Below are 16,120 nucleotides of genomic sequence, written 5' to 3'. Positions count from 1 at the left end.
GGCATATATTGTGGTACACTCTAAGAACTCAAATGTATAGTCATGACAGATGTTGTAAATAAAACCTAAAAAAGTTTGCATTAGATGCTTGGACTTGAGAAAATGTATTGCTGATCATGATTCCAATTCTCAAAGCAACTGGATATTAATAGAAGGCCTCACATACCTTAAGTTTAGTATCTTCAGAATAAGGTGAAGATGTTTGGTTTTCCAGATGTTTTGAAATTTCTTAACATAGAATTTTTGAGGAGGTGGAGTAGGTGAGTTATTCTCTATACTAATCTCACTTAATGTTGTGTTAACATAACACATTTTCCACTCTGGAACATAGAAAACATCTGTAAAAGGTGCTAATCTTTTTGAGGCTCAAGTCAAGGAAGAGATATATTCCTTATAATGATACTAAAGAAGGATAAGAAACATGAACCAGATGCAGCAAATGTTTGCTTTGTTTTGATCAGTATTCATCAAATTCGGACATTCCATATTGGAATGTTTTCTTGACTGTATTGGTTTAGTCGTATGAAGAGTGTAGTGCTCTTTTTCCATTACAAATATGAAACACTAGAATTTATTAGTGCTAAGAAAATCCCACTATTTTAAGCCATGTGGGAAACATTTGAAGCAAAGATTTGTTTTCAGATACATGTATTTGCCTTACATCAGTAAAAACAAATTATTAGATAATTACTTGATAGGTGTCTTTTCATCTCCTATATATTTGAGAGAGTTTGTCTGTATGTGTGTGTGCACCGTCTGTCTGTTTGTTCAAGAACTCCAAAACAATAAGGGCTAGGACCACCAAATTTGTTATACAGCTTCTTCTTATCATAACTTAAAGCAAGGTCAGGGTCTGGTTACGCCAGGACAACAGGAAGCTGCAGAAAGAGGTCAGCTTTCCATAACATGCAAAGGGAGGAGCTGCTGTTTGGAGGGACACGATATGAGAGTATCCACTGGGGACAGCCGTACCACCACTAAGGGTATGGCCAGCAGGGCTGGGGCTCCACCATCTTGCTTGCCAGCACACTGGTAAGTAGCCCCCCCCTGCCACAAACTCTTCCCCCACCCCACCTCATGGCCCTTGGCCACAGTGATGAGGGGGGCAGCAGCTGGGAGAATTGGGGGGGAGAAAAAAGGCCCTTGGTGGACAAGAGAGCTGAGGGGAGATAAAAGGGTGGGACCCCACACCCTGAGCCCCCAAACATCACTCACACCCCTCCTACCCTCCACCTCCTGCACTTCCCTCCCCCACATTCCCAAGGCTCTGCCCTGACTCCTGCACCCTCCACACTGCCAGCTCCCTGCCCTGAAGGACCTGGGCAATGCCAGGTAACTCTGCTAGTTTATTGTATATTTGAGAGCATTTGTCTGTCTGTGAATGTGCGTGTTTGTTCAAGAATGCCTCCTAAGTGGTAAGAGCTAGGACCACCATATTCACTATACAGATTCCTCTTATTATAACTTAAACAAAGGTCAGGGTTTCATTGTGCCAGGAAAATGGGATGTGCCTGAAATGGGATTGCTTCTCAGTCACAGGATTCATACAGGGACATTGCTGGTTGTTCAACTTCATCAGGGGAGAAAGTGAACAGTTTGCTGCATTCTTCACTCTGGTGGGAAGTGCAGGGGGCAGACAAACCTGGACCTGACCCAACCAGGGGACATGCAGCTTCTCACCTGGCTCCAAGCTGCTGCAGTGAGAGAAGGCTGGGGTCGTACTCCTTCCTCCAGCCTGCATACTGAACCCATCATCCCCAGCCCCACCCCAGATCTCCTGATCAGATCAGATCTAGTCTGATCTCCTGTATAGGAGGCTATAGAACTTCCAAACATAATCCAGCGTCAAGCCCAATTACTTCTGGCTGTGCTAGAAACCCTGATGATAATCAGCTGCAGTTGTACTTAAGTAGTTTCAGTGGCACGGGGAACAGGATCACTGTGTTGTTTTTTTTTTAATTTCAATCTAATTTTGCATTTTCATTTGAAGTGAAACTAAAATATGAATGTCAATATAAAATGCTGAAAAGAAACACGTCCTTTTATGTTACCCTTTATACCTGGTATTGTCATTGTCTTTTACTAAACTAGCAAAACAAAGACTTAGAATCAATTTGATGCCTCACTATAAATGCATCAGAGAGGTAAACACCAGGAAAGGAAAGAGCTATTTATGATAAACAGTACTGTCGGCAGAAGAACAAATAAGCACAGTCTGGTCATGAAGATATTTAGGCTGAAGGTTAGAAGGTTTCTAACCATTGAGAAGGGTTTTGCAACAGTCTCCCAAAAGCAGAAGTGGGAACAAACAATCTAAGTTCAAAACGGAGCTTATTAAGTTTATATATATGATTATATGATGAGGTTACTGGCAGTAGCAGGGACGAGATTCAGTGAACCAGGAGGTCCCTTCCAGTCCTAGGTTCCTGTTGTTATCAGTAGTAAGAGCAAAGTTGTATGGTGGCATCACCTGGAGGATTCTCCCAGGCCGGCTCCCATTGTGCAATCACACAGTCAGTGCAATATTATGTCTGACTGCAAGCGTTCAGTCCATATGTCAAATTCCACATTTGTCAGTTGCTTCTTTTTTTTAACTAAACTCATGCTACATGCTACTAAAAGCACATGCTACATACCTGGCAAACATCATAGTGCTCAAAGAGAGACAGCAAGCCGATGTCACTGCGGTTAGTGATACCTTTCAAAACTGTGATATTTCCATTTCCGGAGTCCAGCTCTATTACATCATTGAACACATTGGACACAGCTTTACCAGTCAGCAGCAAGTTGACAAGTTCCTGTTTATAATATATATATATATATATATATAAAAAGTCATGATCTGTGCATCTCACCGGATCACTGAGGATCATCATAATATATAGTATGTGGATATTTTTCCATGTGTTTAAGGCTGCACCACAGCTTTTATTTAAGTGGGGGTGTTTCCCCTATCTGGAATAAAGGGGTCAGCTAAGCAGATGACTTTTCAAAGGGTATGCTTCAGGGTTCCTATCCCAAAACATCAACTGGATTAAAAAAGCCAGCCAGATTAGGGCAGGGAAGACTCCTCACATCCAATACAACCTTACATCCAATATTACACACAACCTTTCTAGGTTGGAGCCTCCTTTTTCCAAGTCAATCATTTTCACTATCTCCTGACATTACTATAACAATAAGAATTACAAAAAAGTATCAACAATAATGCAAAGCCTATGTAATCAATATGTGCTTGTACGCGAGACAGTAATAGAGAATACTTGAATTTGAAAGATGAGGGTATAAAAGAAGTGGGGGAGCGTGATTTTCTTCACTTTACATTGTAATCATATTTTCATTTGGCTTGTGAACCTCCCCCCGCCTCGCCCGATTGCCTTTCATTACTAATTCCCCTGAAGTTCCCCCATTCCCATTACCCAAACCCACTGATTGAGAAACATTGCCACATCAAAAGGCATTATCAAGGTACAGTTAAGAAAGAGTGGGGGATACAAGCATTTTATAGTACTTTCCTGATATTTCTGTGTGTGTGTGTGCACACGCGCTTATTTTTTTCTATCAGATCAGGTTTGCCAAAAGGTTTACTAATGTTTGTGAACCTGCATTCACTCAGAGATGGATTTACCTTCTAGATGCCAGGAGAGGTACTACCTATTCATAGGGCCTGTGTCACCATGGCTTGGAAAGCCAGTCTGAACTCCAGGCCTTCCACTGCACTGGGATTTACCATTGAAGATCATAGCAGAGAACACTGCAAAGAGATGGCTCCACCATGGAAGGACAGAATTAAAATCCTACAAGGATCTCAGAAGACTGTGACTGTGTCAGTGACTTGAGTCGTTTGGGGTTTGACCTGCTCTGTGCTTTGATAATTTGAATTCCAAAGCACATCTCAAAGCATGGAATGTCATGTGTCTCTAAGCCAAAGAAAATCGTTCTCCTGTGAACTGAAACCGCCGAAATTCATAAAGCCAATGGGTGGCTATCCATGGAAAGAATTTTATCTAGTCTCATTGAAATTCAAATTCAGGCAGGATAGATTCCTACCATTTTTTTTTCATAAAGAAAGGCCAAAAACCAAGTGTCCTATGGGTGCATTCATTTTTCTAAGGAAAAAGATTAGATGAAATCTTGCTTATGGAAAATATCCTTGCATGCTTTAACAATGTAGTAAATGAATCCAGCGCAACTCAGAAACACCCTCATTAGCCTTTTACAATAGTCAGTGGTGGGCTTAGTTAGATGCCATCTGCACCCCGTACGGCATACGTACAACATCTGCCAGCCTCTGCTGATTCTATCCCCTCTAATATTACTATGGGTGTCCATGGAATTAGTGTGGCATGTGTATATAAAGCTTATGGAACAGAATGGGACACCACGTACATCTCACTTTTCATAAGGCGTCCATAAAACCCATTGACACTAATGGCACATGGCAATACACAGAAGTGGATTACACCACACACAAAAAAGAAATTGTATATTATTGCTGAGCATTAATATACAACACATGTGAAGTTCCAGAGAGAAAAACAGAATGCAAAGAGAATTTTCAGGAAAAAAGATTCAAGTTGCCAGAGCTTGAAGGCAGAAAGAATTAAGAAACTGCCAGTTTAGATTTGATTTATGATACCAATAATACATGTATATATTTACAGCCATCTTTCATCCCAAAAGAGCCAAAGAGTTTTATAGACTTGCCCTGCTGTACAAACTACATAAAGGGAGCTTTTAATCCACCAGGGAAGCACCAAAGATGTTTAACACCATACAGCCATTCTGCAAAACAAGACTGAACCATAGAATACTAGGACTGGAAGGGACCTCGAGAGGTCATCGAATCCAGTCCCCTGCCCCCATGGCAGGACCAAATACTGTCTAGACCATCCCTGATAGACATTTATCTAACCTACTCTTAAATATCTCCAGAGATGGGGATTCCACAACCTCCCTGGGCAATTTATTCCAGTGTTTAAGTACCCTGACAGTTAGGAACTTTTTCCTAATGTCCAACTTAAACCTCCCTTGCTGCAGTTTAAGCCCATTGCTTCTTGTTCTATCCTAAGAGGCCAAGATGAACAAGTTTTCTCCCTCCTCCTTATGACACCCTTTTAGATACCTGAAAACGACTATCATGTCCCCCCTCAGTCTTCTCTTTACTAAACTAAACAAACTCAATTCTTTCAGCCTTCCTTCATAGGTCATGTTCTCTAGACCTTTAATCATTCTTGTTGCTCTTCTCTGGACCCTCTCCAATTTCTCCACATCTTTCTTGAAATGCGGTGCCCAGAACTGGACACAATACTCTAACTGAGGCCTAACTAGCGCAGAGTAGAGTGGAAAGGACTGAGAAAAGAAGTGAAGAATTCCCTTTTTCCTGTAGGAATAATTTTGGTACTGTACAGAGAATGCCTTCAATATAGGTTTGATTGTGGCAATAAGATTACAACTACTTGTTTTATGAGCTTTAGCTTGGACATGAGGAAAAACATCGTAACTGTCAGGGTGGTTAAGTACTCGAATAAATTGTCTGGGAAAGTTGTGGAATCTCCATCAATGGAGATTTTTAAGAGCAGGTTAGATAAACAACTTCCAGGGATGGTCTAGATGGTGCTGAGTCCTGCCTTGAGTGCAGAGGACTGGAGCTGATGACCACTTGAGGTTCCTACAAGTTCTGTGATTCTATACCAATTGAATTATACCAATTGAAGTTTTCCGGACCTCAATTTTATTTCTCATTGGAAGAGAGGAACTCTGTCAGTCCTGCAGCATTAGTTCAATACTAACTAGGAAGGAAGAACATTAACTTCTCAGAAATAGACACTGCTTCCTGAATTATTAATGCTTACATGTAACTCAGTGCATATATTGTTAGATTCTCTCCTCCCCCAAGAACCCAGAAAGTGAGCATCCATTTTGTTAAATGGGAGTGGGAGAAAGATACACCAGGAACCCAACTCAGATATTGATTAAAAGCCTACTGACTTCAGCAGGCTTTCAATAAGTCACAACTGAGCTTGCAAAAATAAAGAAATGGAAAAAAAAGTAAAATTAGAAAAGTAGAAAATAATAAAACATTGTTTCAGGCAGGTAAGGACAATATTCAAAAAGCAAGAGATTCTCAGAACAATGAAGAGAAAGCAAATGTGTCACAAAAGAAAAAAAGGAGGAAGATTCTTGAGAGAGGGAAAACGTGAGGAACTTGACAGTCAAGAGTGTTGATTCTTCATGGAATATAGTTCATATCATGACAGCTTTTTGCATTTGCTGTCTTTAGCTCTCAGTGTCCTCCCCTACTTACTTGTGTACAGTATCCATGGGTGCCAATCAATCGGTTTGTGAGAACATCAAAATCACTGCGCACCCTGAAAAAAAGGTTTGGGAAGATTTAATCATAATTTCACAGGATTTAATACTTCTAAGGCTTGGAAAGTTGCAAATATGGCTCTTACTTGTATTTGTTTTGGGTACATTTCTTTATGAAAAAAATACGCCTATTTATGTGGAGTAACCTAAAACTTGCTGAACACAGCATAAGTTCTTTTACAAGATATTAGTAATTACATGCTAAACTACAGCAGGAAAGAGAAAGGGAACAGTTAAAGCTACAAAACTCACAACAACTGGTTCAGCTACTCTGATACTCTCTCTCAGATAGTGGTCAGCATCAGATGATGCAGAAGACAAATCAAGAAACATCCCAGTGGACAATTATGGAATCCTCCCTAAAGAGGATGCTCTTTTCCTAAATCCCATCAGTTTGGGTGCATCTGCACTGAAAGGCTTAACTTGAAATAAGTTATGTAAATTAAGCTACGTCAATTTCTTATTTTGAAATTGAAATAGAGCACTCTTCCTCCAACTTCCCTTACTCCTTATACAATGAAGATTACAGGAGTCAGAGTAAGAAGTCCTCCAGCTTGACGGTATTTTGACACTATTTTGACAATAACTGCCTGCTGTGTAGACGTGAACTAAGTTATTTTGGAATAGTGTGCTAGTTATTTGGAAATAGTATTGCAATGTAGATGTACCCTCTGTGGTTGGTTTATGGCTTGGGCCATAAAGGTTTCTATCCCTTATTATTTTTAAACTTTAATAAGAAAAGCAAAAAAAGATTTTGAGGATCAGCTAGCCAAAAACTCAAAAAGAAATAACAAAATGTTTTTTAAGTACATTAGAAGCAGGAAGCCTGCTAAAAAGCCTGTGGGTCCCCTAGATGATCGAGCTATAAAAGGAGCAATCAAGGATGATAAAACCATTGCGGAGAAACTAAATGATTTCTTTGCTTCAGTCTTCACGGCTGAGGACGTTGGGGAAATTCCTGAATCTGCACCGTCCTTTGTGGGTGATGAATCTGAGGAACTGTCCTGGATTGAAGTGTCATTAGAGGAGGTTTTGGAACAAATAGAAAAACTTAATGTTAACAAATCTCCAGGACCAGATGGCATTCATCCAAGGGTTCTAAAAGAACTTAAATGGGAAATTGCTGAGCTATTATCTGTGGTTTGTAACCTATCCTTTAAATCGGCTTCCGTACCTAATGACTGGAAGGTAGCCAACGTGACACCAATATTTTAAAAAGGCTCTAGAGGCGATCCTGGCAATTACAGACCGGTAAGTCTAACTTCAGTACCGGGCAAATTAGTCGAAACAATAATAAAGAATAAAATTGTGAAGCATGTAGAAGAACATAATTTGTTGGACAAAAGTCAACATGGTTTCTGTAAAGGGAAATCCTGTCTTACTAATCTGTTAGAGTTCTTTGAAGGGGTTAACAAACATGCGGACAAGAGGGATCCAGTAGATATAGTATACTTGGATTTTCAGAAAGCCTTTGACAAGGTCCCTCACCAAAGGCTCTTGTGTAAATTACATGGCCGTGGGATAAGAGGGAAGGTCCTTTCTTGGATTGAGAACTGGTTAAAAGACAGGAAACAAAGGGTAGGAATAAATGGTAAATTTTCAGATTGGAGAGGGGTAACTAGTGGTGTACCCCAAGGGTCAGTCCTGGGACCAATCCTTTTCAACTTATTCATAAATGATCTGGAGAAAGGGGTAAGCAGTGAGGTAGTAAAGTTTGCAGATGATACCAAACTGTTTAGGATAGTCAAGACAGAAGCAGACTGTGAGGGACTCCAAGAAGATCTCACCAAACTGAGTGACTGGGCAACAAAATGGCAAATGAAATTTAATGTGGATAAGTGTAAAGTAATGCACATCGGGAAAAATAACCCCAACTATACGTACAGTATGATGGGGGCTAATTTGGCTACGACAAATCAGGAAAGAGATCTTGGAGTTATCATGGACAGTTCTCTGAAAACTTCCACACAGAGAGCAGCGGCGGTCAAAAAGGCAAAAAGGATGCTAGGAATTATTAGGAAAGGGATAGAAAATAAGACCCAGAATATCTTACTGCCCCTGTATAAAACTATGGTATGCCCATATCTTGAATACTGTGTACAGATGTGGTCTCCTCACCTCAAAAAAGATATTTTGGCCTTGGAAAGGGTTCAGAAAAGGGCAACTAAAATGATTAGGGGTTTGGAACGGGTCCCATATGAGGAGAGGTTAAAGCGAGTGGGACTTTTCAGTTTAGAAAAGAGGAGACTGAGGGGGGATATGATAGAGGTCTATAAAATCATGAGTGGTGTGGAGAGGGCTGATAAAGAAAAGTTATTTATTAGTTCCCATAATAGAAGAACTAGAGGACACCAAATGAAATAAATGGGTAGCAGGTTTAAAACTAATAAAAGAAAGTTCTTCATCACACAGCGTGTAGTCAACCTGTGGAACTCCTTGCCAGAGGAGGCTGTGAAGGCTAGGACTATAATAGAGTTTAAAGAGAAGCTGGATAAATTCATGGAGGTTAGGTCCATAAAAGGCTATTAGCCAGGGGATAAAATGGTGTCCTTGGCCTCTGTTTGTCAGAGGCTGGAGAGGGATGGCAGGAGACAAATCGCTTGATCATTATCTTCGGTCCACCCTCTCTGGGGCACCTGGTGCTGGCCACTTTCGGTAGACAGGATACTGGGCTAGATGGACCTTTGGTCTGACCCAGTACGGCCATTCTTATGTTCTTATGTTATGTTCTTGTGTTCTTATCCAGTGTAATTTGAATATTCTTATTATACATATACATGTCTGATCCTTTTCTGAATCTATCCAAACAATTGGACCCTAATTACAAGTTTATGGCAATAATTTATGGCATAATTGACTATGTGCTGTCTTAGAAGTATTTCTTCTTTCAGTTTTAAATGTGCTCATTTCAATTGCATTGATTTTCCCTTTATTCTCATATTAGTAAAAAAAGTAAAGGGATTGTCTGACTGACTTTCTCTATATATTTCATTGTTTTATATACCTATTGCATGTTCCCTCTTATTTGTCTCCTTTCTAAATTGAACAATCTTATACTTTTCACTCACTCTTGATATGTATATGTAAGTCTTTCTGTGCATCTAATTTTTTTTTTTTTTTGCTTACCTTTAGACCTCTTAAATTTCAACTTTTAAAAATGTAAATTGTGGTATAATATGTCTGTGAAAATGAGACAAATATTATAGGCGACTTGGTATGTATAAAATAGTATTAAGCCTAACATTTCATCCAAAACTCCAATTTAACACGTATTTTCAGTTTAAAAATGTGGTTCCAAGAATAATAAAGTTGGGGCATGTCTAAATTTCATTCTTGGTTGTATACCATATATTAAAAGAGGGATATTTTTTCTGGTATTACTCATAGTGCCAAAAGCAGGATATATTGTAAAACTACTACAATTTCTAGCCCGCTTTCAGGACTGAAGATGTCCTTAGAGTCACTATATCTGAAGTTCACCCATTGTGTTTAAATGAGATGAGATCCAAAAGCCTGTTCCAGTGAGGTCTACGTGCCATATTAGCTAATATTACTTGTGCTGAATCGAAAGGATGAAGAAGAATCCATGAACTCTGTGTATGTGTTGTGGAAAAGTCTTGTATAAAGAGATCACAACCTTACAAGACATGAATGGAACGATAATCATCTCTGAACTTTGGCCACCTTTTAGTTTTAGAAATAGTTGCATCTTGAAAATGCCATAGCCTTGTTTGAAATGAGCAGCATATACAATATACGTCAGTTAGGGGCGATGGGACATACAAGCAGGACAATGGAAGGAAGTTCTAATTGCTTCTTTAGGTGCAAACAATATGGGACTTTAGAGGCGTATTTCAGATTTGCAAGAAAAAACACATCTGCATTTCAAATCATTTTTGTTAGGGAGGAAACAACCACCAAACATATAGCCACAAGACTTACAATTATAAATCATACTGTCACTAAGATTCCCCAATCCCAAGAAGTGAGCATGTGACCTGGAGCATCTAATTACAATACAATAAGAGGTATAGTATTTCATGGGCATACTACACTCTAATCTCAGAGGTGTAGCCATGCTAATCTGTATCTGCCAAAACAATGAGGAGTCCTGTGTCACCCTGCAGACTAACAGATCTATTAGGGCACAAGCTTTTGTGGGTAAAACACACATCATCAGATGAGTTGGAGTGGAAATTACAGAGGCAGGGTAGGACCGTTGTTAATGAGGCTAAGTCAGGGTGGATGTGGCTCATTCACAGCAGTTAATGGGGAGAGGTGAGTAGCAAGAAAGGGGAAACTGCTTCTAAGTACTGTATAGTCAGCAAATAAATATAGATAATGATATTGCATTGTATATTTTTGTCAGATTGCAATGCAGTACATTGAAGACATACAGTTTGTGGAAATGTCATTAATTTAGATTTGCTGGTAATAAATTTTCAAAAGAACCTTAATAACACTTATTAACAACATCTCAAAAGCTGCTTGTAGAGGCAGAACTCATTAAAATACACATGAAAGAATATCACATATAATTTCTCTCATTTTGCTTGGGCTCAGCTGCATTATATTAACCTTAAGTCCTGTTGGAATGATAAATACTACATTGCAAGAAAGTGATATATAGCATTTATTCTGTGTCATTAATCTCAAAGAGCTATACAAACTCTATGGGTAAGAGCATACGCTGATACAAATTCTCATCACTCCATTGAATTGCTCCTTTGAAATCAATGGAGCGATGGCAGTTTGTATCAGCTTACTAGCTGCCCTAAAAAAAAGAGTTGTATCCATTCATCCAGACCTATGTACCCCTCCTATTGAATCCACCAGCACAATGCAGCCATTCCCAGATATAGAAAATACAAACAAATCAAACAAGAGTTTAGGCAAATTAAAGAAAAAATATATTTATCTGAAACAGTAGTGGGAATGTGGATGCTAGTGTTAAATGCCTTCTAGTGAGCTGTATGGGTTCTATCCAATTTTTAAGAATGAACATGTACAACTACAAACAATGTAAAGAAACAAAAATACTTGATTTAGCTGGGAACGAGGGACAGGGAATGGATTCTGTTCTGTTCTGTTCTGTTCTGTTCATTCCTTCTGGGGCACCTGGCATTGACCACTGCGAGAAGACAGGATTCTGGGCAAGGTGGAATTTAGTCTGCCCCAGTCTGGCCATTCTTTTATTGTTGATATCAGATATGATTATTTGAAAAACTTATTCAGATGGCCATCAGATGAGTGACTCTCATGTTAAAATAACAATGCTCCATAATGCTCTTATTCTGTTGATTGCAAAGACCTGCAAGCTCGCAGAAAAATCTATGCCATGTCTTTAATGGAAAACAGCTGAGCACTGAATATTAAATCAAAAAAACAGGCATACATTTAATATCGGGGAAATGCTGACATAGCAAAACAAGCATAAAACCAGTTCTTTATTTATCTTAGATTTTCCTTCTGTTTTTGCTTTCTACAAAAAAGTCTTGTGTGTTTTGGTTTCTTAGTCCTGTGGTGAAGCTGTAATAGTAAATTGATGACATCACGCCCATTTTCATGGCAACAGACTGCTACATTAACAAACACATAATTATGAGTCCACTGCTGAAATAGAATCATAGAATCATATAATACTAGAACTGGAAGGGACGTTGAGAGGTCATCGAGTCCAGTTTCCTGCCCTCCTGGCAGGACCAAGCACGGTCTAGACCATCCTTGATGGATGTCTATCTAACCTGCTCTTCAATCTCTCCAGAGATGGAGATTCCACAACCTCCCTAGGCAATTTATTCCAGTGTTCAACCACCCTGAGAGGCAGGAAGTTTTTCCTCATGTCCAACCTAAACCTCTCTTGCTGCAGTTTAAGCCCATTGCTTCTTGTTCTATCCTCAGGCCAAGGAAAACAATTTCTCTCCCTCCTCCTTGTGACACCCTTTTAGATACTTGAAAACCGCTATCATGTCCCCTCTCAGTCTTCTCCTTTCTAAACTGAACAAACCCGCAGCCGGAGTCCTTGTGTACATCACCGCACCCCCCTTCTCCTCACGCGTGGGGAGCGCGGACCCCTAACGGCCACTTGCCAATGCTTGCTCCCCTACCGGGGTCCAGCTGAGCGCTGCTCAGTTGGGCCCGGCAGGAGCACCACTCATCTGGGCCCAGCTGAGCAGCACAGCGCGCCACGGAGGGAGAGGAAGGGGAAGGGGGGCGCGGCAGCACGCAGGGAGGGGAAGGGAGGCGGAGCTGGCCGGAAGGGGGGCAGGAAGCAGAGCCCAGCCTCTCCTCCCCCATGGCGGCCTGGCTGAGCGCGCAACACTCAGCCAAGCCGCCATGGAGGGAGGAGAAGGGGGCGGGGCGGTGACGTACATGGCCGGGGGCGAGCCGTGTACATCACCGCCCCCCTTCTCCTCCCGCTGTGGCACTCAGCTGAGTGCTGCAGCACTGAGCCAGGCCGCCAGGGGAGCCAGCAGCGCAAGCGGCTGTTTGGGCTCCCCCGGGGTGGGAAGGGAAGTGAGGGCGGTGATGTACATGGCCCCGCCCCCTGGCCGTGTACGTCACCTCCCACCCCACTCCCTCACGGCAGCCTGGCTGAGCAGGCAGCACTCAGCCAAGCGCCACGGCGGGAGGGAAGGGGAAGAGGGATGGGGAGAGATGGAGGGGAGAGAGAGGCAGGAGGAGGAGGAGAAGAGAAAGAAAGAGATGGAGAGAGAGGCAGGAGGTGGAGGAGAACTAAGGGAGGGGGAGGCAGTAGGAGGAGAGAGAGAGAGACAGAGCCAGAGAGCTCAGGAGAGAAAACCTGAAAATCCCGTCTTATGACGGGCTAATCGGCTAGTTCACTATGTTAGGCATTCCTTCATCATCAGACTTCTTAGTTAAGAAGTTATTAAACACTTCTGCCATTTCCAAGTTTCCTGTTGTTATTTTTCCCTCTTCAACTGAGCAATGTGTGTTAGGAATGAGAAAAACTCCTCTTCGAATTGCAACAATCTCAAATAATGATAAAGGGGATATGAAAAAATGACAGGATGTATGGAATGGCTTTTTGTATTAATGTTCTGTGTTTTCACATTGTACAGTATGAAAACCCTTTTAGAAATGGTAACATGTGATAACTAGTCTAAGATCACTCTAAGAACCATTGCTGGTAGTAAGAAGGAACTGAGAGGGGTTGTCAGCAGCTCTGTCCTTCTATGCCAGTGATCAGTGGCATAAGGAGTAAGGAAAAATTACTTGAATAACTGATCACGAGACAAGCACGCACACGCACACACAGCAGAATGTATATGTACAAGTGCTCAAAGAAGAACTGCATAAGTCAACATAAGAAGGAGCTTGGTACATCTGTAGAAGAGGAGAGGCTACAAAGACACAGTTACTAGAGTTTGGGGGTCATAATAATAAGGAGGCATTGGTTGACTCACGTTTTCCTGGGTTTATAATATGTCATCGTTAATGACCTTCGCGGCCGTCTCTTGACTTCTAACTTCTTAGGGAAGGGGATCTTCCGAGATCAAATGAGTGTTTTCTTCATTCACACAGAAACATATAAGCGGTAAAAGGTTCAAATAAACACTGCTATGTGTATAAAATGGACAGATGGAACTGAACCTGGGACCTATGAGCATGAGCCTCCATAGCTTGAGTGACTAAGATTATAGAGCAAACTAATTCTTTCTCTACATAAAGCCTACGTCTACACTGGCATGATTTTCCGGAAATGCTTTTAATGGAAAAGTTTTCCGTTAAAAGCATTTTTGGAAAAGAACATCTAAATTAGCACAGACGCTTTTCCTCAAAAGCATTTTTTGCGGAAAAGCGTCCGTGCCAATCTAGAAGCGGTTTTGCGCAAAAAAGCCCCGATCGCCATTTTAGCCATCGGGGCATTTTTGCGCAAAACAGTACAGTGCTGTCTACACTGGCCCTCTTGCACAAATGATTTGCTCAAGAGGGCTTTTGCCCGAATGGGAGCAGCACAGTATTTCCGCAAGAACACTGACGAACTTACATGAGATCGTCAGTGTTCTTGCGGAAATTCAAGCGGCCAGTATAGACAGCTGGCAAGTTTTTCTGCAAAAGCAGATGATTTTGTGGAAAAACTTGCCAGTCTAGACACAGCCAAATGGTCTAAGGGCATGTCTACACAAGAGAGTTATTTTGAAATAACTCCCCTTATTTCGAAATAACAAAGTAAGCCTCCACACTACCAAGCCCGTTATTTTGAAATAAGGGGCTTGTTATTTTGAAATAATAACTCCTGCTTGTGAAGAGGAACAGGCTTACTCCAAAATAGTTATTTGGGGAATTGTTAATTTGAAATATCTTATTTTGAAATAGGCTGGTTGTGTACACATAGCCTAAGTGCCACAAGATGGGACAGTGAACCACATCCAGCAGATGTGTGGATTATCTACTTCCCCCAGGCGAGGAAGTGCGTCCCAAGCTTCAAAGATCCAGTTATTTCATTTGGTTAGACACTCACCTACCTAACACTGAGCTACACAGAACTCATGGGAGTTGTAGTTCAAATGCCTTTTGCCCCCATTCCTTACTATCAGCTGGGCTGCAGCGTCAGTTCAACAAGATGGGAGACTGTACTGCATTCTTGGAGCTATTATCCAGGATTCTATCTTATAGGGGACTGTGGTGTGAGGTGCCCAAACTACAATTTCCACAAGGCAAATTGGTCACTCAGGTGGACACAGTTTAATATCAAGCTGATCTAAAAGGAAACATTTACATTCAGTTAGAGGAACCAAAATATTTTGCTTTGGGGTTGACATGACCTGAAACAAAATATTTTGTTTTGATTTTCTCAATGGAAAATTGAAAAATGTTGACAAAATTAAAAGTTTTCCATGGGAAAACTTTCATTTTCTGTGGAAAAAAACATTTTGACAAAAAATTCCTGGTCAGCATTATTGCCAGACTAGAACCCCCGTAAGTATAACAATCCTCCAAGTCTGACTAGAACTATGTCAGTTATATAAATAACAACCACTCACTACATCTGTGTACCAGCCACTAAGCGGCACATATTTCTGAACGATTGGAGTAGTGAGACCATATCTCCTGTTATTTTTCCAGTCCTAGCCATATGATTAATGCATCTCCACGCACGTGTAGTTGAAATATACATAAGAAGATTTAGTTTGCTATTTAAAGGCTGTACAGAGCCTGAGTGCACATTTCGCTGTCTTTAGTGATTAATTCCTGTTTCTCACAAACAAAAGGTACGGTGCTATATACTTTCACTGCCTCATTCAAGGCCAGGAAGCAACACTGCTTCTGAAAGTGGTCCAATGGGATGGTGACAGATCTGGCATTTAGGAGAGCTGGAGTCTATCCCCAGGACTGCGGTGGTGGGTCAGATTTGTAAAGGCATTTAGACACCTGAAAATGCAGATTGGTGCCCAGTGGGATTTTTTTTAAAGTATCTTAGGGTATGTCTACACTATAGCACTAATTCGAACTAACTTAATTCAAATTAATTAATTCGAACTAAGCTAATTTGAACTAGTGCATCTAGACCTAAAAACTAATTCAAATTAGCGTTTTGCTAATTCGAACTAGCATGTCCACATTGAGTGAACCCTGAACCGAAGTTAAGGCTGGCCGGAACAGGTGCCAGCAGGGCATCAGGTTAGGACTTAGAGCATGGAGCAGATGTCTCAGGCTAGCCGAGGGCTGTGCTTAAAGGGACCTGACCCCCACCCCGGACAGACAGTTCTCAGGGTTCCCCGCT

General features: G+C 41.1%; 1 protein-coding gene across 3 annotated transcripts in view; it reads right to left on the bottom strand.

Moving 5' to 3' along the window:
* The window catches only part of MINDY4 (MINDY lysine 48 deubiquitinase 4), a 118,470-nt gene that overhangs the window by 31,943 nt on the left and 70,407 nt on the right, over positions 1-16,120 (bottom strand). For 2 of the 3 annotated variants that reach the window (XM_006120582.5, XM_006120581.5), the window contains exons 14-15: positions 6,308-6,371; positions 2,637-2,798 (exon numbers count right to left, since the gene is read on the bottom strand). In XM_006120582.5, coding sequence (XP_006120644.3) covers positions 2,637-2,798; positions 6,308-6,371 — 226 coding nt within the window. The remainder of the gene's footprint in view (positions 1-2,636; positions 2,799-6,307; positions 6,372-16,120) is intronic. The other variant, XM_025183364.3, reaches the window with a different exon arrangement.

This window comes from Pelodiscus sinensis, chromosome 2 (genome assembly GCF_052426305.1).
Source record: "Pelodiscus sinensis isolate ZL-2025 chromosome 2, ASM5242630v1, whole genome shotgun sequence".
Lineage (NCBI taxonomy): Eukaryota > Metazoa > Chordata > Testudines > Trionychidae > Pelodiscus > Pelodiscus sinensis.
The sequence above is the reverse complement of the archived record's forward strand: the minus strand, read 5'-3'. Positions and strand labels throughout refer to the sequence as shown.